Below are 24,502 nucleotides of genomic sequence, written 5' to 3'. Positions count from 1 at the left end.
AGTTTTCAGATGATTTTAGGTCTCAGAAAGTGGTCTAATGTCAAGAGGAGTCCATGTTAACCGTTGTATGCCTCCAACCCAAATGAATGAAAACAAGGCCCAGAATAAAATAAGATCCCTATACCACACCCATTAATTTGGGATTCCAGTATACTGTAGAAATGGATCTACACAGCAGATGGTTAGGATGTGGACTCATCAGGACTCACCTTTTGGGGTGTGACAACTTCTGACAAACTTTAATTTGTGGGTGAACTATCCCATTAAAATGGCCAGTTAATAAAGTACAATCATGTCCTGGTGTGACAATCATAACTCATAAATCATAACACTTTACAGGGATAAATGGTTATGGCATTTAGCAGCAAAACGTGTTCAAACATTTTTGGTTGAGGACTATACTACAGTATAATGGAGGATTTGGTGATTTACACATGCCACCATGTGGACAATTTGAATGCTTCAAGCACAGAGAACTCTGTGATGGCTTTAGCACAATAAGCCTACCCTACAGGACAGGACAAGGTTACACTATATCTCTGATTGTAATGTAGACTAGTATCTCTTTAAAATTGTTGTAATAAAAAATAAATACATGTAAAAGTTCATTGCAACAAATGGCAAACTGAGTATAAAAAAAAACATTTTTATACTCTATAGGCCTACTGGGATGCAATCATTTTTTGACTAATTTACTTGATATTACAGCACATATTTTTATACCAGTTCTGTATTCAGGGTATTTATTGAACACACACAAGTAAACATTACAATTGAACATGTATAAAGTCACACTTGTATGATTCTCCCTTATCACAGACACAGGGATGGTGAATGTTAAAGTTAATATAGCATTCCACAGATCTAACTATTTAGGCACCAGATTTAAATATGTAATATAAAAGTAGTGATTTTCAAATATGAATGCATACAATATTGGGAAATGTGACCTTGCGTCATACTGGAACATTTCTACCAATACAAAACATTTAGCACAAATCACTGTTTACCAGTTAGTATTTTCAACTAATTTACAATGACTAATGACTCATATACCCAATCAAGCAATGGAATGCCACTAAACATATCATTATTTTATTCCAAATTTGTTACTGATTTGTTGTTGCTGTGAACTTAAACAAAAAAACGTTGTGAAAAGCATTATTGTAGCTAAATCGAAAGACAGAGATAAGAAACATTGTTTTTTTACTGAGTTTTATGTTATATAAAAGCCAATGTCATGTACTCCATATGAATATGCATACAATACACAATCTATAACACTGCAATCTCAGCGAGCGTTTATAAACATCTTCCTGAAAACAAAATGGAACGTAACATGGGATATTCCATGGCTTTATAAGGAGTACCACAATTTAAATTAGACAAATTAGACTGAAATTAGAAACATTATACAACACATTGCAAAAAAGTTGAATTTCTGCAGGAAAACTACTGCATACAATAACAACATAAAAGTAAGGAAACAGTCAGTATTGGTTCAATTTCACTGCCTCAAAACAGGTGTGGCCTAACCTATGATGGTTAGGGGATGTTATGTCATCTGGATGGAGGGAATCAATGGATGGATATCAAAAGTGTCTGTTTCCCAATAGTCAACTTATTGCTGGATACAAGGTTAGAAGAATATACTATTAGGTTACAGTTCATTGCAGTAAGCTTGTGAAATACATCTGTTCATCATATTGGCACTAGGTCCTTTGGTTTCAATGACACACTATGTCTCAATTGTTTTTGCTACAGTTGTACATTTTTCAAGATGCTTTTGCAACATTCTCTTGCACTTGTTATTAATTAAAAAAGCAAACAAAAAAAAAAATGTACAAGTGTTAGCTAAATACCAAAAAATAGTTCCCAATAATCATATAGGCCCAAAGAATGGCTTGACTTTGACCCCATGTTTACAGTATGCACAACCAATTGTATAAAGGTGGTCTATTAGTATAAACATTGGATGTTTTTATTCATCATGATAAGGAAGTCTTTCAGTCCGTTTTCCGTCATTTCCGTTAGCTGCTGCCGATCTGTGTTGGTTTCTCCAGCGTCTGTATTTGGATTGACTCTTGCGGTAGGCGAAACGACCAATGTCCACCATGAACACCCAGGATAGCACATACATGGCAACTCCCTCACACTTTATAATGAACCTGGGCCATGGGGAGATGAGCTCGCAGTACAGCATCCTTCCGCCAACCACTATGCGCATAAACACAAATAGCACTACAAACAGAACATCCACCGCCTCCCCTGTCAGGCTCTCATAGCGACCCAACTGTCTCAGGAACCAGCGAGCTTGCAGAAGGGGGTTGGTGATCTCACTGGCAAAGATTACGGCGCATGACTCAATGCCTGATTCCCCCAAGCTCAGGGTCAACAAGATACCCAGGATGCTCATGGTGTGGTGGATCAGCATCACCGGGCCCTCTGTGCGGAAGTACACACACCAGCCCATGTCAAAGATGAAGTAGCCCAGGCTAATGACCATAGCAGTGATCTGAAGGGGGGTGTTCTTTGTGCCTGAAATCAAGATCACAACGTTATTGTAAACACTCTTCATGGTTAGTAACATTGTCATAAACACATCAAATTATACTAGGCAAGAAACTCTACATGAGAACATTTGGTTATGGATGTAAGCCTTGGTTCTCTGAGTAGATTAACGGGGTCGCCAAACGACCTATGGAAGCTCCTTCCCCTTCACGCGATGAGATGCTTAATATCAAAGATGTTTACAGTTAGGCCCCTCCCTTACTGTACCCATGTGACCTGTCAATATTTATATATAAAAGGCGGTGTGACGTGGCATACTGTCTATTACTTCACTTGAATTCCACAGAGGTGGAGGAAAGACATGAAAAGCTTGGCGATCCGTTACTCTAGTCAGAGAACCAAGGCTAAATCCGTAATGTTCTCTTTCGTTTTTGTAAAGGGGCTGCTGTACCAAACAGGTGGTTCAGGCAACAGAGTGGGATATCTCACTCACCATTAAACCTTAGTCTAGATGAGTCCCTGGAAAGTCCTTGTATGTACCACAGCAGGGTTTCCAAAACCTGTCCTCAGGTCCAGCCCCCCAGACATTTTTGTTTTAACCCTGAACTGCCAAACCTGATTCAGTTAGTCAAAGGCTTGATGATTAGTTGGCTAATTGAATCAGGTGTGCCAGTTTAGGTGTAAAAATAAAATGTGAAATGTCTGGGGGGGGGGACGACGACACACGAGGGGAACGAGGAAATGGTTTGCAACAGAATATATTAACCCAACAGGGTGGATTAAATGCCAACTGTAGTATACAACTGTAAGCACAAACAAGCTGGACGCTAGAACTTAAAACATGAGGCTTCAATTAGGTGTAACATCACCAAGAGTAAAAGGCCTCTGTATAGAACATCCATCTCACTGATGGTTGATAAGTATGTACAAGGTTCACAGTATGCTCACTTATCTGGGTTGAGAGACTAATGGTGTGGACATAACATTGAGTCTGGAATACCTTGTGAAAGTAATGGGTGTTGATTCCAGGGAGGCCCCTCTGAACAAGGCCCATGAGGTGGCCGTACCCCTAGTGGAGTGTGCTACCATGCCATCTGGAGTTGGTGTACCTACTGCAATGTATGATTTTGAATAACACTGCATTGGTAATCTAATGTGCCAGTCTCTGCTTCGAGACAGTGCGACCTTTGGTGTTCTCTCGATTACACACAAAAAGATGTTCTGTTTGACGAACAGTTCTTGTTGTGGCAAGATGGTCTCTCAATTCCCTAACCGTGCAAAGTCTATGCAACTCACAACTCTCCTGTGAGAAGTGGGGAGGCTGTCATATACACATTCAATGTAGATGGGGACTTCCCTGCAGAAATAAGCTTCTGGAGAAAAGACGAAATGTCAGTAATTGGGCAGGAAGATGGCAATTCTGCATGGGCAATACACCACTTCCTGAACACGTTCCACTTGTTGGAATAGAGTCTGTGTAGAGGACCCCCTTACTGCACGTATTGTATCAATTACCAAGGAGGGTACAGCTACAAGGCGGTCACGTTCAGGGGCCACACACACACACACAACTTCAGTATGCTGGGTTTGGGGTTTGGGGTGAAAAAGCTTGCCATTTGCTTGTGACAGGAGGTCTGCTTGAAGAGGGAGTTGCTCCAGTGTACAGTTTCAAACCCAGGAAGAGCACACACTGAGTAGGGACCAGATAACTATTTTCCAAGCTCATTGTTAGTCCCAACTCGGAGAGGTGATGCGAGACAAGGGATGTGTGTGCCAAGGCTTTGTGACCCTACACATACTAACCAATCATCTAAGTACTCCAGGACCCCGACTCCTGCTTGGCGAAGGGGTATTGACGCTGCGCTTATGCAATTTGTGAAAGCGCAAGGAGCAAGCGAGAAACTTGCGGTAGGACCAAGGCTCTGTGTGCTGTTGTGCAGTGTACGCGGTCTGCATGTGGTGCATCTCTGCCTTTTCCGAGGCCCTCCACCTATTTGGTATGGCTGAGAGTGTCCGTTCCCCCACTGATGAGCAGGTGCAGCATGTCTGAGCCTTGTAAGTGGGCCGCTGCTGAGCCAAAAGTCTGGCCAGGTAATATGGGTATATCTAAGAGTGGAACTTTCTTTGTCAGGTAGCTTGGGACTGCGCTAACCATAAATGGCGCTGTGCAACACTCAGTGTGGCCAAAGTTTTCCCAACCATCTTAGCATGGCCCTGAAGGCACTGGATGAGCAGATCTGTCACTGTCAACAGTTCTTTCATGGTCCTAGTGTCGTAGATTGCGGAGAGGCGTGCCTGCAGCTACTCCTGAAAGGAAGCCAGTACCGTTGCTGAATTGCCAAGCCTAGCGGCTAGAGAGGTGCTGTCATGTGTCCTGCGTAGGAAGCAATCAAATGCCTTGCATTGTTTGTAAGCCAGCTCTTGGTCTGAACTGTGACAGAGAGAAGCAGGCAGAACAAGTGAAGCAAATTATTTATCCATACGGGGGAAATGGCCAAAACCATTCTTGTCTGCATCATGAACTGTAGCTAAGCGAGTGCATTTGCTTGGCATGGCAGGGGTTCTTTGATTTGGCGTGTTTCATGTGCATTGGAGCTCACGCACAAAGTCTTTGAACAACAGGAGGCATACCTCAGTCTTTGAAGAACTGAATTCATCAAACTTGAATATGGACACCATGGCAGAAGGGGCGTGCTCCGCATTGAGGTTCCTGTTTGCCCTCTCAAAGATTTCAAATGATATTTTCTGGTCGACTGTCACTGCCAGTAGCAACGGTCATCAAAATTGTTAAAAGGTTTTACTAACAATTCTAATAAATGTAACAGTAGGACAATGGATGAAGATACTCCAAACTGTTTGAATCCATCAAGTATTGACTCAATTATAGTACATAAAACATTTTACTGGCACAGACAAATAATGAATGGAGTGGGATTTTGGTGTGGAATCCAGGTGTTCAATTTGTCAAATTTCACTTTTGTTTTCATAGAATGCACTCATATATACTACATTTTCTAATGGTATCAGGTATTTATTTTATATTTTGTGTTAAAATAAAGAAAACTATAAGTGCCTAATTTGCATAAATACACTGGGTGTATTGGCATATATTAATACATTAAGATAAAGGGGTAGGCTGCGACCACAAAAATGTCTAGGCCTACCTGCACTCACCTGTGCTGTCTAGACTGCCTCATTCATTACTGTTGTTGTCCCATTCGGTTGCATAATTCAACAAGTGAGTCAATAGCAGGATACACCGATAAAAAAAATCAACACACTTGGCTCTATAATACATATATCTATACATACTTTACATTGTTTGTGAGATCAGACATAATATCACTCACTATAAGTCTTCATATTCAGAAGTTGCTTTCATTTCAGTGCATCTAATCATTATAAAAATTCTAACTTTTTTCAATTCAACAAAAAATGAACCCCCATCAAAATAAAGTTATCTTTCTTCTCTTCCTTGTGATGCAAGTGTCGAAATGATGTGTTAAATCCAAGATTAAGCTTTAGCGTTCTTAGAAATGCAACGGAAAGAGAATGTATTCCATTGAGCCCATTTCAGCCACCTGGGTGTGTTTGACAGGTCCTTACAAGCATTTCCACGTTGTCACGTTAACGGGAAAAAAACGTCAGGCACAAGCAAGAGTACGAAAGAGTTGCAGGAGTAAAATGAAAGCAATCAATTCAGGGAAATTTAAGCAACAAGTGGATTTTGCACCCCTCGAACAAAGTAAATTGATGGCTGAAAAATACACATCCTCAGGTGGGCAAGGGCATGAGCGTGGCTACTGCCAGGCCGACAGGCTGGGACTGGATGATGCTAGAGCCATGGTGCATACCATCATCATCATCATCAGAGTGATCATAGTCGGTGGCATAAAACTGGGAAGCTCTTGTGGACAGTACATCAGTGTCGTCCGATTCAACAACCACACTCTGTTCAGAGGTAGGGGTTGGGTTTGGTACCGGTGGAGGAAGACTGGCCAGGATGTGCTTGAGGGTGGACTCAAATGGTTCCCATGTGGATGCCCATCTCCTTGCGCACCTCCGTATGGCGAGATTTGTGCCCAGGCGAGGATAAGAAATGGTGTTTATTGGGCGGTGGATCACGAGGTGAGTGAGACCTGTCATTTGACCTGGAGTGTTTGAAATAATCTGCAGAGGAAGGTCTACGATCAATGATCTGTGTGGCAGACTCAATCTGATGACAGTCTGGAGGTTCCGCCCACAAAGCTCTCAAGTCGAGATTTTAATACTCTCTGTTTGAATTTTTGACACTGAGTACAACAGCTGCTACACTGTGAAGCCACTTGAGCATGTTCAGCTCCCAAGCAGATGAGTGTGCTCATCTGAGGCTGGGAGACGCTTCTCACACTGTTGACACGGGTGGAATGACATTCTGAGTACAGCACTGAATCTGTGTGCAAAGAATGGATGTCACACAATTGGATACACAAGAGAAGTGTGTTCCAAGAAAAAGTCGCTATAATACAAAAATATATGCTAAATAGCTTTGTGTCTCGATGTGCCTCAGTGTCTGCTTTGCTGCTGCGTGCTCTTGCCTCGGTGTCGGATGCTTTGAGAGATTAGCTAGCAACACTATAAGCATCAGCTCTGATCTGTAGAGCTTAGGGGGCGAGACTCCTGCCAAAATATGTAGCGAAATCCTGTCTCGAGACTCTGTCTATATAGGCGAACTCAATACATTTCATGCACGCTTCGACAAAAACAACACAGAGCCATGCACGAGGGCCCCGCCGTCCCAGAGGACTGGGTGATCTTACTCCCCGAGGCCAACGTGAATAGGATTTTTAATCTGTTCAACATTCGCTAACAGGCATCTCCATGGTCATTTTTAAACTCTCCTTGTCCCAGTCTGTAATCCCCACGTCAAGCTGACCACCATCATTCCTGTTCCCAAGAACTCTAAGGCCACCTGCCACACTGACTACTGCTCTGTAGCACTAAAATCTGTAGTCATGAAATGCATTGAAAGGCTGGTCATGGCACATATTACCTCCATCATCCCAGACACCCTAGACCCTCTTCATTTTGCATACTGCCCCAGCAGATCTACAGACAATGCAATCTCAATTGTACTCCACACTGTCCTCTCCTACCTGGACAAGAATACCTATTTGAGAATGCTGTTCATCGGCTACAGCTCAGAATTCAACACCATAGTGCCCTCCAAGCTCAGGACCCTGAGACTGAACACCTCCCTCTGCAACTGGATCCTGGACTTCCTAACGGGCCGAAACAAGTAGACTACAACCCCTCCGCCACGCTGACTCTCAACACGGGGGTCCCACAGGGGTGTGTGCTTAGCCCCCTCCTGTACTCCATGTTTATCCATGACTGTGTGGCCACGCACATCTCCAACTCCATCACCAAGTTTGCTGATGACACGACGTGGTAGGCCTGATCACCAATGGAGATGAGACAGCCTACAGGAAGGAGGTCAGAGAACTGGCTGTGTGTTGCCAGGGCTGTGTGTTGCCAACTGTGTGTTGCCAGGACAACAACCTCTCCTTCAATATCAGCAAGTCCCAGGAGCTGATCACGGACTACAGGAAATGGGGGGTGAAAACATTCAAGTTTCTCAGTGTCCACATAACTGAGGGCTTAATATGGTCTCTTCACACCAGAACAGTCGTGAAGAAGCCCTTAGGAGACTGAAATGATTAGGCATAGCCCCTCAGATCCTCAGGAACTTGTACAGCTGCACCACTGGTTGTACCACTCCCAGAGTACCTTCAGAAAAAGGTGTTCTAGAAGCAGCACTCTACATGGAAACGATTACACTGTTTCCGTGCAATTAAATAGTGAGCATCTTACCTGGATGTGTGAAGGGCCAAGGTCCTTCCACATAACCTATGTAGGCTGTTATGCAGACTGCCAGGATTCCATGGAACAGTGTGACCAGCCTACAGTTCCACTCAGGCCCACGGCTTCCATTGGTGTTACACAGTAGTGTGTAGAGAGTGATCCAGCCTGTAAGGCAGAGGACCACGCCAACAGACAGTGATGTCATCCCTCAGCTAAATACACAAAAACAAGACAAAAACAACTTAATGACCAACAAACACATGTAGAAGTTTTAAAAGATTGCACTTCAATTTCTACCATTACCAAAAAGATTAGCTATGCTCAAGATGTGTGTGAGCAAGTCTGATTAACCTACATTTTATATTCAGGTAATGTTCTGTAAAATGCAGCATAATTGCAATATGGAAATACAGTGCCTTCAAAAGATATTCGCACCCCTCAACTTTTTCCACATTTTGTTTAGTTACAACGTGGGATTAAAATGGATTTAATTGTTATTTTTAATTTTTTTTGTCAATGATCTACGCAAAATGCTCTAATGTCAAAATGGAAGAAAAAGTATATTTTTATAAATAATAATAAAAACAGTTATGAAAAATAAAACACTAATATATCTTGATTAGATGTATTCAACCCCCTGAGTCAATACTGTACATGTTAGAATCCCCTTTGGCAGCGATTACAGCTGTGAGTCTTTCTGGGTAAGTGTCTAAGAGTTTTCCACATCTGGATTGTGCAACATTTGCCCGTTATTCTTTTCAAAATTCTTCAAGCTCTGCTGATCATTGTTACACAACCCATTTTCAGGTCTTACCATAGATTTTCAAGAAGATTTAATTCAAAACTGTAACTCGTTCACTCAGAAACATTCACTGTCTTCTTGGTAAGCAACTTCAGTTTAGATTTGGCCTTGTGTTTTAGATTTTTGTCCTGCTGAAAGGTGAATTCATATCCCAGTGTCTGGTGGAAAACAGACTGAAATAGCTTTTCCTCTAGAATTTTGCCTGTTTTTAGCTCCATTAGGTTTCTTTTTTATACTGAAAAACTCCCCAGTCCTTAATGGTTACAGGCATACCCATAACATGATGCAGCCACCACCATGCTTGAAAATATGGAGAGATGTACTCAGTAATGTGTTGTATTGGATTTGCTCCAAACATAACACTTTGTATTCAGGATAAAAAGTGAATTGCTTTGCCACATTCTTTGCAGTATTACTTTAGTGCCTTGTTGCATCAGGATGCATGTTTTGGAATATTTTAATTCTGTGCAGGCTTCCTTGTTTTCACTCTGTCAATTAGGTTAGTATTGTGGAGTAACTACAACATTTTCTCCCATCGCAGCCATTAAACTCTGTAACTGTTTTAAAGTCACCATTGGCCCCATGGTGAAATCCCTGAGCGGTTTCCTTCCTCTCTGGCAACCGAGTTAGGAAGGACGCCTGTATCTTTGTAGTGACTAGGTGTGTGTTGATACACCATCCAAAGTATAATTAATAACTTCACCATGCTCAAAGGGATATTAAATATCTGCTTTTTTCCCATTTTTTTTCTTCTTTTTACACATCTACCAAACAGCACCCTTCTTTGCGAGGCATTGGACAACCTCCCTGGTCTTTGTGGTTGAATCTGTGTTTGGAATTCACTGCTCGGCTGAGGGACCTTACAGATAATTGTATGTGTGGGGTTAATGAGGTAGTCATTTAAAAAATCATGTTAAAAACAATTATTGCAAAGAGTGAGTCCATGCAACTTATGTGACTTGTTATGCACATTTTTAATCCTGAACTTATTCAGGCTTGTCATAACAAAGGGGTTGAATACTTACTGACTTATGTAGTAATTTACACCACTGGTTTTAAGTAGTTTTTTGGGGCATCTATACTTTACTATTTATATTTTTTGCAAATTTTACTTCAATACATTCCTAAAGAAAACAATGCACTTTTTACTCCACACATTTCCCTGACACCCAAAGGTGACTAACTCAAGTAGTATTTTACTGGGTGACTTTCACTTTCGTCATTTTCTATGAAGGTATCTTTACTTTTACTCAAGTATGACAAGTAGGTACTTTTTCCACCACTGGTCAAGGCAATTCAGCTTTCATTTGTAATTCATTTGTCAAAATTTCAAACAACAATTCTACTTTGACATTATGGGGTATTGTGTGTAGGCCAGTGACCAAAAATCTAAGGTTAATAGATTTTTAATTTAGGCTGTAACACAACACAACCACCACATACACTGCTGCTACTGTCTATGGTCTATCCTGTTGCCTAGTCACTTTACCCCTACCTATAATTACAGTACATAGCTACCTCATTTACCTCGTACCCCTGCACATCGACTTGGTACTGGTACTCCCTGTATACAGCCATGTTATTTTTACTTGTTCTTTTTTAGTAAATATTCACTGTGAATTTATTCCTTGTGTCAATATTTAAAAAGTATTACATTGTGTATCTTAACTTAAGAATTGTAAGTCGCTCTGGATAAGAGCGTCTGCTAAATGACTTAAATGTAAATGTAACTCTGCATTGTTGGAAATGGAACTGTAAGTAAGCATTTCACCGGTTGTCTACGAAGCATATGACAAATAGAAATGGATTTGAACAAAATGTGGAAAAAGGACGTGAATACTTTCTGAAGGGACTGTACATTACCTTCCAGTGAACCTATGTTATAATCCAAAGTGACTGATGAACAGTGTATGTCTAAACTGAGCAGCTTGTTTTTTTTCTGAACTGAGCACAAAAAAAGTGTAAACCGAATACCAAAGACGTCTCCCCAATAATCATACTTAAAAAATGACGTGACTTTGACCCTCCTCTTACACACAACCATGTGTTAGTTAATCATTTGTTAAAGGTATATTAGCATAAACATTGGATGTTTATATTCATCTTCTAAAGATCAGGAAGTCTTTCAGTCTGTCTTTCCATCATGTCTGTTAACTGTTTCCAATCTGTGTTGGTCTCGCCAGCGTCTGTATTTGGATTGACTCTTGCGGTAGACGAAACGACCAATGTCCACCATGAACACCCAAGACAGCACATACATGGCAACTCCCCCACACTTTATAATGAACCTGGGCCGTGTGGAGATGAGCTCGCAGTACAACATCCTTCCGCCAACCACTATGCGCATAAACACAAATAGCACTACAAACAGAACATCCACCGCCTCCCCTGTCAGGCTCTCATAGCGTCCCAACTGTCTCAGGAACCAGCGAGCTTGCAGAAGGGGGTTGGTGATCTCACTGCCAAAGAGTACGGCGCAGGACTCGATGCCCGATTCCCCCAAGCTCAGGGTCAACAAGATACCCAGGATGCTCATGGTGTGGTGAGCCAGCATCACCGGGCCCTCTGTGCTGAAGTAAACACACCAGCCCATATCGAAGATGAAGTAGCCCAGGCTAATGACCATAGCAGTGATCTGAAGGGGAGTGTTCTTTGTGCCTGAAATCAAGATCACAATGTTATTGTAAACACCATTCATGGTTAGTAGCATACATACAGTACCAGTCAAAAGTTTGGACACACCTACACATTCAAGTGTTTTTCTTTATTTTTACAATGTTCTATATTGTAGAATAATATTGAAGACATCAAAACGATGAAATAACACATATGGAACCTTTGACTGGTACTGTACACATATCGAAGTATACTGATCAAGAATCTACATTAAAAAAACATGTAGCTCATATACCAACTTTACAGAAAGCTGATACAGGAGCAACACTACATGGGATTAGATAGTGAGCATCTTACCAGGATGTGTGAAGGGCCAAGGTCCATCCACATAGCCTATGTAGGCTGTTATACAGACTGCAAAGATTCCATGGAGCAGTGTGACCAGCCTACAGTTCCACTCAGAGCCATGGCTGCCACTGGTGCTACACAGTAGGGTGTAGAGAGTGATCCAGCCTGTTAGGCAGAGGACCACGCCGACAGCCAGCGATGTCATCCCTCAGCTAAAAATACAAAAACATAATTGCAATACGGAAATACATTACCTTTCAATGAACCCTTGTTATAATCCAAAGAGACGGGGCGGCAGGGTAGCCTAGTGGTTAGAGCGTTGGACTAGTAACCGAAAGGTTGCAAGTTCAAATCCCCGAGCTGACAAGGTACAAATCTGTAGTTCTGTCCCTGAACAGGCAGTTAACCCACTGTTCCTAGGCCGTCATTGAAAACAAGAATGTGTTCTTAACTGACTTGCCTAGTAAAATAAAGGTAAAATAAAAAATAAATAAAAAGACTGATAAACAAGTGTATATCTGAACTGAGCAGCTGTAGTGCTCTGGCCAGTCTGAGTAGTGAAGGTCTGGTGAGGGGGACGTCTCATGTCATAGGATTGGGAAATGAGACCATGATACAACCTCGTTGGTGAGGGGAAATTTCATGCTAGCTCACTTCAGGGAGTTTCAAAACTAGTCCAAAAGTAATTGTGTCTGGGGCAGTGGGGCAGCACATCCTGGTCTCATAGACAAGACGTAACATAGTAAACTCAAATCCGGGACACTCAAATCAGTATCACACATACCAAATGTAACATACAAAGACAGAAGGTTATTTAAGGCAAAAAATAAGAGGGTGGTAGGTCGGGATGGATGGGTGTATAACATAAATGTCTTGCAACCCAAAGGTTGCATATTTGAATTTTATCATAGACAACCTTGTCACTTTTAGCTATCCCTTCCTCTAACCCTTTAACCTAACTCCTAAACGTAACTCTAAATGCTTGACTAGCTAACGTTAGCAACCTAGCTAACGTTAGGCACAACAAATTGGAATTTGTAACATATTTTGTAACATGTTTAGCAAATCCATAACATTGTACGTTTAGCTAATTCGTAACATGTAACATATCATACGAAATGGATGATGGACATTCACAAATTAATACTTACCATACTAAATGGAGTCCCGGTTTTACATACTGAATAACACAAAATGCTCTGAGACCAGGTTGCGCTGCAGTGCAGACCGTAGCCATATCTGCCAGTAAACTGTCATAAAGCAAGCTAGAGTACCTATTTATTATTTATACTTGCAGCTTTATTATGTACATCATGTTTAAAAAAAAGACAATATTCAAATGTAAATGTTTATTATTAATATCATGAATTTGGCGTACTATTTATAGAGCTAGCTATGATTTCCCCTGTTCAGTTGTTTTGACATCAGTGCAGAAGGGGAGAGAGCAGCTAGTTTGCTAGTATAGAGTAGAGGTCGACCGATTAATCGGAATGGCCGATTAATTAGGGCCGATTTCAAGTTTTCATAACAATCGGAAATCTGTATTTTTGCCGATTTTTACCTTTATTTAACTAGGCAAGTCAGTTAAGAACACATTCTTATTTTCAATGACGGCCTAGGAATGGCGGGTTAACTGCCTTGTTCAGGGACAGAACGACAGATTTTCACCTTGTCAGCTCGGGGGATCCATACTTGCAACCTTACAGTTAACTAGTCCAACGCTCTAACCACCTGCCTCTCATTGCACTCCACGAGGAGCCTGCCTGTTACGCGAATGCAGTAGAAGCCAAGGTAAGTTTCTAGCTAGCATTAAACTTATCTTATAAAAAACAATCAATCAAGCATAATCACTAGTTATAACTACACATGGTTGATGATATTACTAGTTTACCTAGCGTGTCCTGCGTTGCATATAATCGATGCAACGCTGGGGGATGATTTAACAAAAGCGCATTGGCGAAAAAAGCACAATCGTTGGACGACTGTCCCTAACCATAAACACCAATGCCTTTCTTAAAATCAATACACAGTATATATTTTTAAACCTGCATATTTAGCTCAAAGAAATCCAGGTTAGCAGACAATATTAACCAGGTGAAATTGTGTCACTTTTCTTGCGTTCATTGCACACAGTCAGGTATATGCAGCAGCCTGGCTCATTGTGAACTAATTAGCCAGAATTCTACCTAATTATGACATAACATTGAAGGTTGTGCAATGTAACAAGAATATTTAGACTTAGGGATGCCATCCGTTAGATAAAATACAGAAAGGTTCCGTATTTCACTGAAAGAATAAACGTCTTGTTTTCGAGATGATAGTTTCCAGATTCTACCATATTAATGACCTAAGACTCGCATTTCTGTGTGTTATTATGTTATAATGATCCTGGACAACACCCTGTCGTTCTCAACTAACATCAAGGCGGTGGCCCGTTCCTGTAGGTTCATGCTCTACAACATCCGCAGAGTACGACCCTGCCTCACACAGGAAGCGGCGCAGGTCCTAATCCAGGCACTTGTCATCTCCCGTCTGGATTACTGCATCTCGCTGTTGGCTGGGCTCCCTGCCTGTGCCATTAAACCCCTACAACTCATCCAGAACGCCGCAGCCCGTCTGGTGTTCAACCTTCCCAAGTTCTCTCACGTCACCCTGCTCCTCCGCTCTCTCCACTGGCTTCCAGTTGAAGCTCGCATCCGCTACAAGACCATGGTGCTTGCCTACGGAGCTGTGAGGGGAACGGCACCTCAGTACCTCCAGGCTCTGATCAGGCCCTACACGCAAACAAGGGCACTGCGTTCATCCACCTCTGGCCTGCTCGCCTCCCTACCACTGAGGAAGTACAGTTCCCCGCTCAGCCCAGTCAAAACTGTTCGCTGCTCTGGCTCCCAATGGTGGAATACACTCCCTCACGACGCCAGGACAGCGGAGTCAATCACCACCTTCCGGAGACACCTGAAACCCCACCTCTTTAAGGAATACCTAGGATAGGATAAAGTAATCCTTCTCACCCCCCTTAAAAGATTTAGATGCACTATTGTAAAGTGGCTGTTCCACTGGATGTCATAAGGTGAATGCACCAATTTGTAAGTCGCTCTGGATAAGAGCGTCTGCTAAATGACTTAAATGTTAAATGTTAAATGTTATAATGGTAGGCACCAGCAGGCTCGTAAGCATTCATTCAAACAGCACTATCGTGCGTTTTGCCAGCAGCTCTTCGCAAGCACAGCGTTGTTTATGACTTCAAGCCTATCAGCCTAATGGCTGGTTTAACCGATGTGAAATGGCTAGCTAGTTAGCGGGGTGCGCGGCTTTTGTGGGATGATGGGTAACGCTGCTTCGAGGGTGGCTGTTGTCGATGTGTTCCTGGTTCGAGCCCAGGTAGGGGCGAGGAGAGGGACGGAAGCTATACTGTTACACTGGCAATACTAAAGTGCCTATAAGAACATCCAATAGTCAACGGTATATGAAAAACAAATGGTATAGAGATAAATAGTCCTATAAATCCTATATTACCTACAACCTAAAAACCTCTTACCTTGGAATATTGAAGTCTCATGTTAAAACCACCAGTTTTCACATGTTCTCATGTTCTGAACAAGGAACTCAAACGTTAGCATATTGCACTTTTACTTCTCCAACACTTTGTTTTTGCATTATTTAAACCAAATTGAACATGTTTCATTATTTATTTGAGGCTAAATAGATTTTTATTGATATTAAGTTAAAATAAGTGTTCATTCAGTATTATTGTAATTGTCATTATTACAAATAAATCAAATAAAAATTGGCCGATTAATCGGTATTGGCTTTTTTTGGTCCTCCAATAATCGGTATCGTGTTGAAAAATCATAATCGGTCGACCTCTAGTATAGAGTACCACACCCATAAAACTGAGCTGTCAAACAGGGAAATAGTTCCAATCATATTTCCACCATTCATTTTTCCCATAAGCGATTTTAGAAACACTTAAACTAAGGGCTGTGTTTCGTGTAGGCTTGGCGTGAAATTTTGATAACCTTGTAAATCTCTCTAAGACATTGTGACTTTTATCAATGTATTAGCCTGTATTTATCCCCCAAAAATGAAATGCTAATGTGGCTATCATAAAGAATGACAAATGCAATGATCTTGACGAGTCTGGCAAATCGAGGCAAAGGAAAGAATCTCTGTATGAACTATCTAATGTTAGTTAAATGTAGTAATTAAATGGGGAGTTTTGTGAACTGTCTTGTGCACGTTTTGAAAAGACACAATACCCGTTTGCAAAGATGATATTTAAGAGCTTGCAGGGACTTGTAGTTTTGCATGTCCACTTTGAAGCGAACTAGCATTTTCGAATCAGAGTAAATGGAGTTGGATATATTTATTTAAAAAGTCACTCGTCAGAGATTTACATGGTTACCAAAACGTCACGCCAGGGTAAGCCTACAACGAAACACAGCCCTTATTTTAAGTGTTTCTAAAATCCCCTATGTGAAAAATGTAAGGTGGAAAAACCGATTGGAACCATTTCCCCGTTTGACCACTATGTTTTAGAGGTTTTATGACAGCTCCACTGTAGGGCTCTATAGCAAAGATAGAAAATAACACTGCCAATATAGCTCCAGACTGAGCCATTTATAAAGATGCGAATATTTTAGCTAAAAACTAATTTAAAAAGGGAATAAAAATGAATCCAGATTAGCTGTCCAGACACGTTTCATAAGGCAGGCTACAAGACAGCAAGCTAGATAGACAAGAGCTTGGCTCCTCAAGCTATCAAATGTTGGCAAAGCGAAAAAACTATTTTGTAACGTCACCTTATTTCTGCACCGCTTGCACGTTCATGTCGGTGACATCTCTCGTCTCTTTGTGGCCAGCATGGTCCCTCGGGTGACAGTCACTTCATCTTCGGTTCTTTGTGTCCATTACGTTACTCGGCTCAAAAACAAACAATTGCGTCTCGAGTATCTAATCTCAATAGCCAAATCCCCCACCTTGCAGTGTCAGCAAATGGTGCTGCAGATAGCTACCCAACCCTAAACGAAATTAGTGAATTAGTTTCCAACACTCAGACAAAAACAAAATATAATTACTGCTAGCCTGGTTCCCGAATGTAGGAGTAGCTTTACCGTGGTCGGGTGGTGTCTACTTGTCAACTAGAATGGGCTTGTGGCGCCATCTGCTGGTAATACTTTGGTGTTTTTTCCATCAGTACGTGGATTTTAAATTTTACATTTTTTTACCTTTATTTAATCAGGCAAGTCAGTTAAGAACAAATTCTTATTTTCAATGACGGACTGGGAACAGTGGGTTAACTGCCTGTTCAGGGGCAGAACGACAGATTTGTACCTTGTCAGCTCGGGGCTTTGAACTCGCAACCTTCCAACGCTCTAACCACTAGGCTACGCTGCCACCCCAATGGATGTGAAAAGGTGGGATGCAGGTATAATAAGCCTTCTGCAGAAATGCTCTCTGGTACAGGTGGGGAACATGAAAGCTACACGAAAATGGATACTGTACCTGGCGCATGGTAGGTGTCAGTGAATCTTGTTCTGAAGTCAGATTTTTGCTGAATAAAGACCACCCACAGAAGTGCAGTGCAAAAGAGGTGCCTTTATTGAACCCTTGCAGGCAAAAATGTACTTTTGAATTGTAAATGACTTCATTTTCTGTGGTATTGCTCTTTGCAAACATACACAACTCTTACATAGAAAAATACAAGAGACTTTACTCTAGTTTTACATTGCAAAAATATCATTTGAAGTGTTAAGGCACACAGGTTACCATAGAATGGCCACAGTTCGAAGGGTTTTTACAACAAACAAAAAAAATACATTTTGGTTTGTGAGTTAGGAAGAGGTCATACACAAAGTGAACATTAGCATAACGTGACAGAATAAAACAAAACAATTAGGTACCAGTTACTACTGAATATGATTAAACACATTAAGCTACTCGAGATGTAAAATGCCGTAATGAGGTATAGGAATTGGATAGCAGACAAGTGATCATATTGTGGAATAAAATTGGACTTTTCCCTACTGATTGCTGATTATTTTAGTCCTACCTGAACAAAGTGTTCTGTGTGGAATGGAATCACATATCCAAGTGATAATCAGGAAGGTCCTACACGTACATTTAACTAATTGTGATGTTAATGAAATGAACCGACATGAGAAATGTAATAATGGTAAAAGGGTTTCACTGACTATGGTTAGATGTTTCTCCCCCCCCCCCCAATAATCCATGTGTTGAACGTTGAATGGAATGCATTAGCTACACATTGCATTAACGGTATTGCTTCAAACGTTTATCAGATCCATTCCATGAGAAGTGAACACAAATCAAATAAGTTGCAACTTCAGCCCTTCCTTGGAGAATATTTCCTTTGTGAATCTTTACTGTGGTTTGCCCCTAATCTTGAAAGAATAATGAAATATAAGCAAATTAACTTGGAGACCTTTGTCAAAATGAAATATATATATATATATAGTGTGTGTAAAAGAAAAATCAATCATGGTCGTCAGTGATTGAGCTGTGAATGATGTTCAAGTTAGTGGCATTCTCTCTCAAACCCAGAGGGTTTACAGATACTCAGGTGATCCATTGTGAATTGGGATTCATGAAATTTGGTCCCAAGAATCTTTTTTTTTTTATCACATTGACAGGAGAAAAACAACATTGAGGCTAGAAAGAAGTAACTTGCTATTCAACAATGTACTTTAAATTAGCATCAGCATCTATACTGTTAACTAAATACAATGCCCAGACATTTTCACAATATACTCTGAGGGTAAAAAACATTAGGAACACCTGCTCTTTCCATGACAGACTGACCAGTTGAAAGCTATTATCCCTTATTGTCACCTGTTAAATCCACTTCAAATCAGTGTAGATGCAGGGGAGAAGACAGGTTAACAAAGGAGCTTTAAGCCTAGAGGCAATTGAGACATGGATTGTGTATGTTTGCCATTCAGAGGGTGAATGGGCAACACCAAATATTTAAATGCCTTGAAAAACAGGGTATTGTAGTAGGTGCCAGGCACACTGGTTTGAGCGTGTCAAGAACTGCAACGCTGCTGGGTTTTTCACACTCAACAGTTTCCCGTGTGTATCAAGAATGGTCCACCACCCAAAGGACATCCAGCTAACTTGACAACTGTGGGAAGCATTGCGGTCAACATGGGCCAGAAATCCTTGTGGAACGCTTTTGACACCATGTAGGGTTCATGTCCCCGACGAATTGAGGCTGTTCTGAGGGCAAAAGGGGGTGCAACTCAATATTAGGAAGGTGTTGCTAATGTTTTTTTTAATGTTTTTTTTTTACAATGTGTATATAATCTGTCTGTTTTGCTACACAAATCAAAAGACAAAATGGGATGAAGTTTATATAAAAAAAACTTAAGATTAGTCATTTTATACATTAGAATCTTCAATAATTTCACCTGGCAACCAAATAAATAATCCCAGCAATCAGAGAAACATTGTTGATTGCAACCTGAGTTGCCGTCGACCAGGAAGAGCTGGCTAAAGCGGTGTTATTGACGTCATAAGTCACTGTCCGACTGACCGTTCCGATGCGCATCCCACGGTTTCCTGTGACAACATTATGGGAACGTTGTTCCTTCACCAATCATCCCACTGGGCAAGAAATGTAGAAAAAAAGGCTGCCTTGTCCAGCCGTATGCATAAACGTGTCCTTATGAGAGGAGGTTCTTGAAGTCATTTTTTTATTAGCTGGGCACAAACGTGTGAGAGTAACTTTAGGTGGCACAGTAGGTACCTGGACACTTCGGCAGCATCATATCCCAACTATAGGAAATGTCAAAAGGAGTCATTGAGAGGGTATAGCTTTGGTCTCAATTTCAACCTAAACTGTCCCATTTAAGGCATAAAACTACTACCATCTCACGACAGGATGAACTGAACTCCAACGTGATATCCAAATTAAATAAGGGAGGAAAAGAAAAGCATTGGGGGGTGAGGGGGTCTGACTGCACAGCCAGTGTGCTGCTAAGTCTCCTCATCCCAGAGACAGAGCTGTTTGTGGGGGACATAGTAGGTGAATTGGTAGCCTTTGCTGCAGCTCTTGATGCCGCACTTGTAGGGGCTGCCTTTGCCTGTGGTGTCGCGGTTGCGGCAGTACTTGAGCAGGCAGGGGTACCACTCCAGACGCAGGCTGAAGCTGCAGGAGCAGGGCTGCCACACGTCTCTCGTAGAGCGGCACGACAGCAGGACCGGGACCACGTCCACCGACTGGGGCAGGATCTCAAACACGGAGCCCTCCACTCCTACAGGTGCAGCAAGCAACATATTTGTGAGTCAATGCACTAATTAAGGTAGCCTGGTCCCAGATCTGTTTGTGCGGTCTTGCCAACACCCACTGTGACAATGACCATAGGATTTGGCAAGACGGCACAAACAGATCTGGGACTAGGCTAGTAATAAGGAGCTTTTTCATGCAAAAGAGTGCTGCTATCTCTATTCAATCACAGATGGTTCACCGTGCACTGCACTGACCATTAGGCAACATTTTTTTTACAGTACATTATCTACGACTAGACACTGTTGACTTCATATAAACTAAAAGATACAGGGCTCTTCAGTCAGCTCTCGTAAAAATAAAAAAACTATCACAAAAAGTGATTGCCTAAAGTTGAGCAAGAGAGCTATAGGAGCAAAACAGACTCAGGGAGAGAACGTTTCATTTTACAGTCAATTGCGTAATTTTTTTCTACATTGTCAAATACTAATAGTGTTATTTATTGAAGTAGAACTGGGCTAGTTTGGTAGTGTACATATAGAGCTAAAATGTATTGGATGAATTTAACTTGGAGCGAGTGTGTGATTAAGGTCTAGACCAAGGGTGGGCACTGAATTCCTGGAGGCCATAGTGTGTGCAGGCTTTTATTCCAGCTCAGCACTCCAGTCAATCACACTTCACCGAGGGAGGGGCTGACCTCTCCAAATGAAAAAGAGAAGCTGGGAGGACAAAAATGAAAAAGGTCATCTGCATCTTTTATTCCACGTCCACACAAAGGTGGACTAATGTGCACCTTGTCTTGAGAAAGGCCACTAGGCCAAAAACATTGACTGTGAAAGATACTATTCCCCAGTGGTGGAAAAAGTACACAATTGTCATACTTGAATAAAACTAAAGATGCCGTAATAGAAAATGACTCAAGTAAAAGTCACCCAGTAAAATACTACTTGAGTGAAAGTCAAAAAAGTATTTGGTTTTAAATATACTTATTTTTCAAATGTCAATGTAATTGCTAAAATATACTTAAAGTATCAAAAGTAAAAGTATAAATAATTTCAAATTCCTTATATTAAGCAAACCAGGCCGCACCATTTGTATTTATTTACAGATAGCCACGGGGTGAGTCCACCTGATCAGAGGCAGTAGAGATGACCAGGGGTGTTCTCTTGGACACTTTCTGTCCTGCTAAGCATTCAAAATGTAAATGAGTACTTTTGGGTCTTAGGGCAAATTTATGGAGTAAAAAGTACATTATTTTCTTCAGGAATATAGTGAAGTAAAAGTAGTCCAAAATATAAATAGTCAAATACATACCCCCAAAAAACGACTGAAGTAGTACCTTAAAATATTTTTACACCACTGCAGATCACTTGTTATTATTTTCACCTAACAGACTCTTAAATGTATTTTTTGCTATTCGAGTATTGTTTGTTTGTATATCTCAACGTGCAATACTATTATGGCTTTAGCCAGAGGTTTTGCTTTATTCTACAATTCAAACACGGCGATTATCCTAAACTCCCATTCCACCTACACCGAAAGACGTGGATGGAAATCTTCGCTTTCATATTGTGAACTTCAGCCATGAGCAACTGAACAGGTGATGTGTCCGAAAGTCTCCAACCTGGCAGAACTCCCCCCTTCTAATTTCCTTAATTCTGTGGCCAGAGTCAAATACTTTCTATAGAACAAACTTCACGTCAGGATAGGCAACAGAATTCATAAATGCGTATTATATTAAACATAGAGGGAGTAATATGTTGGCAATATGTTGGCAAGCAGTAAACATTTCAGAACAATTATAGCTGAATTATTATCCTTCCACTTTCAAAAATACTAGTTGAATAATACATGGGAGAGATGACGAATTTTGGCAAAGAGATTGATTTATAGACTAATATAAATCAGTAGCGGATTTAGGTACGGGTGACATGGGCAGCCACCCACCGTAGCATCTTGCAGGGGGCGGCACGGGTGCCCCCGGGTGCTGAGGGGCGCCATACAAGCTAGAACCGACACATACACTTGAAACAAATAGCCAAACCGAAGACTGCAGACAAAAAAAAAATGCTTTCTGCTACTAAGATCAGTGAAATGTAGGCTAAACTGACAACGGAGTGAAGAGCAGAAATCTCAACTAGCAGGCAAGTCGCAGCAATGAAGAACACGAAGGGGGGGGTGGGAATTCTGGCAGGGGGGGACATTTTCCAGCACAGCACCAGCACCTGATATCACCTTTCCTACGGCAACAGCTGAGCCGCTCGAGGAAGGTACACAGTAAACACAGCTGAGACCGGTGTTAACTCCAACAAGCTGCGTGTTACATTAAGCCTGCTACGCTGTACACCCGTCCTGGCCCAAACACCACAAAGCAAGCTAAAACAACTATGCCCAAACTGTGGTAAGACCAAAAGGAAGAATTCAAAAGCAGTGGATTGTGACATTTGTTTGTTCACAAAGTGTGGAAGTATCAACCCCTTGTCATATGATGAAGCTGTAAAGTCTCAAAGTAACATTTTGCTTGTGTGCAATGTATGCTGTTTAAATGCAGTGCCAAACATTGGGATGCTGGACACAAGCAGGGATGATGAGTGCAATCTAGATGAGATTGTCGATGTATCAGCAGTGGGCACAGAAAATGACATGTTTGACTGTTTCAACCAGAGAGGACCTTTTTTTTTATCCATGTGAACGCAGAGCCTGCTGCTGAAATTAGCTATAAAAATACATTTTTAAAAAATCAGCTATTTGGACTAGAACAACTAATTGTTTAGCCAACCCAGGTGCGTATTGACAGTAAATCGACTTTGGGTTTGATTATTGTATCAGATCAAGAGAATGTCTGCCAGTCAGGAGTCTTAAATATTGGTTTTAGTGATCATATGGTAACCTACTGTACCCGTAAGAAATCCATAATGCTACTAGAGCTGGTTAATATATTCATGAAGGTACGGTCTATGAAACAATACTAAAAAAAAAAAAAGTTATGTCGAGGTCCTGGGAATTTTGGATTGATCTCATGTACTAAACTGTGATGTTGATCAAGCTTGGTATCTTTTTAATGATCTGTTTGTCTGCACTCGACTCTGGCTTCGATGAAACAAATTCAAATCAAACAGCGATCAGGGAAATGGATCACTTCTGAGATCTTAGACCTCATAAGGAAAAGGGATCGCTACCTGGCCAGATTCAGAAGGACAAATCTACGACAAGATTATGATGGTTATATTAACTGTAGAAACCAGGCAAGATACAAAATGGATAAGACCAAATCCCAACATTATATAGATGCCGTTAATGACAACTTACATCAATCAGCCTTGTATACTTTAGAACTTTTTAAATGGACATTGGCTCAAAAACTCCTCCTGATGTTTTATGTTATGACCAGGCAAAAGGTTGGAAATTATTTTAAAACATTTTTTACCACTATAGCTTCATAAGTTACCCTTCTGCTCTGTACACTATGACCAGTCTTTCATTAACTACTTTTACCATAGCAACGGTCTCACAAATTATTTGTTTGAGCTGTGCTCATTAAGCATAAACAAAGCAACTGGGCTGGATAACCTTCCTGCACAATTCAAAGAATAATGCTCGTGCCACTGCTAAAATGATAACATATTGTAAACCTTTATTAGTAGTGGTCCATTTCCCAAGGATCTCAAAACAGCCTGAGTGGTTCCACTCCACAAGCAGTAAAACAAATGCAGGAAACTACAGGCCTGTGTCAATCCTCAGAACCTCATCCAAAATTGTTGAGAGATTAGTTTTTAAAATAATATAATAATAATAATAATAATAATAATATATGCCATTTAGCAGACGCTTTTATCCAAAGCGACTTACAGTCATGTGTGCATACATTCTACGTATGGGTGGTCCCGGGGATCGAACCCACTACCCTGGCGTTACAAGCGCCATGCTCTACCAACTGAGCTACAGAAGGACCATAAAATCAACTTGAGGGATACCTTCTTGAGCACAAACTTCTTTATGAACTACAATCTGGCTTTAGAACCGCTCATTCCACTGATACTTGCCGTATCCACATTAAGCAGGAAAGTGAGAAGGGGAACTATACAGGTATGGTCATGTTAGACTTGCAGGAAGCTGTTGACACTGTGGACCAT

The 24,502-nt window shown here is 41.2% G+C and overlaps 3 protein-coding genes across 3 annotated transcripts in view; all 3 read right to left on the bottom strand.

Moving 5' to 3' along the window:
* Positions 1-726: 726 nt before the first annotated feature.
* On the bottom strand, positions 727-8,560 carry LOC118396804 (TLC domain-containing protein 5-like). The gene is made up of 2 exons (XM_052467209.1): positions 8,365-8,560; positions 727-2,538 (listed from the first exon to the last, which is right to left on the bottom strand). The coding sequence occupies exons 1-2, from the start codon at positions 8,558-8,560 to the stop codon at positions 1,982-1,984; spliced, it is 753 nt and encodes a 250-aa protein (XP_052323169.1). The 3' UTR covers positions 727-1,981.
* A 2,722-nt stretch (positions 8,561-11,282) lies between these two features.
* Positions 11,283-17,269, bottom strand: LOC118397089 (TLC domain-containing protein 5-like). Its single transcript, XM_035791538.2, has 3 exons — positions 16,924-17,269; positions 12,131-12,333; positions 11,283-11,815 (listed from the first exon to the last, which is right to left on the bottom strand). The coding sequence occupies exons 2-3, from the start codon at positions 12,324-12,326 to the stop codon at positions 11,283-11,285; spliced, it is 729 nt and encodes a 242-aa protein (XP_035647431.1). The 5' UTR covers positions 12,327-12,333; positions 16,924-17,269.
* A 430-nt stretch (positions 17,270-17,699) lies between these two features.
* Positions 17,700-24,502, bottom strand: part of LOC118397088 (out at first protein homolog) — a 28,263-nt gene continuing 21,460 nt past the window's right edge. Inside the window, exon 4 of the mRNA XM_035791537.2 lies at positions 17,700-20,397. Coding sequence (XP_035647430.1) covers positions 20,120-20,397 — 278 coding nt within the window. The 3' untranslated portion in view covers positions 17,700-20,119. The remainder of the gene's footprint in view (positions 20,398-24,502) is intronic.

The sequence above is a fragment of the Oncorhynchus keta genome, chromosome 18 (assembly GCF_023373465.1).
Source record: "Oncorhynchus keta strain PuntledgeMale-10-30-2019 chromosome 18, Oket_V2, whole genome shotgun sequence".
Taxonomy (NCBI): Eukaryota; Metazoa; Chordata; class Actinopteri; order Salmoniformes; family Salmonidae; genus Oncorhynchus; species Oncorhynchus keta.
This window is presented reverse-complemented; position numbering and strand designations above follow the sequence as displayed.

Excerpts from the sequence above, each read along its gene's own strand:
- LOC118396804 (XM_052467209.1), bottom strand. The coding sequence starts at position 8,560 with ATGACATCACTGTCTGTTGGCGTGGTCCTCTGCCTTACAGGCTGGATC. Across the intron at positions 2,539-8,364 it reads TTGGCCCTTCACACATCCAG|GCACAAAGAACACCCCCCTT; the intron begins GTAAGATGCTCA and ends TCTTGATTTCAG.
- LOC118397089 (XM_035791538.2), bottom strand. The coding sequence starts at position 12,326 with ATGACATCGCTGGCTGTCGGCGTGGTCCTCTGCCTAACAGGCTGGATC. Across the intron at positions 11,816-12,130 it reads TTGGCCCTTCACACATCCTG|GCACAAAGAACACTCCCCTT; the intron begins GTAAGATGCTCA and ends TCTTGATTTCAG.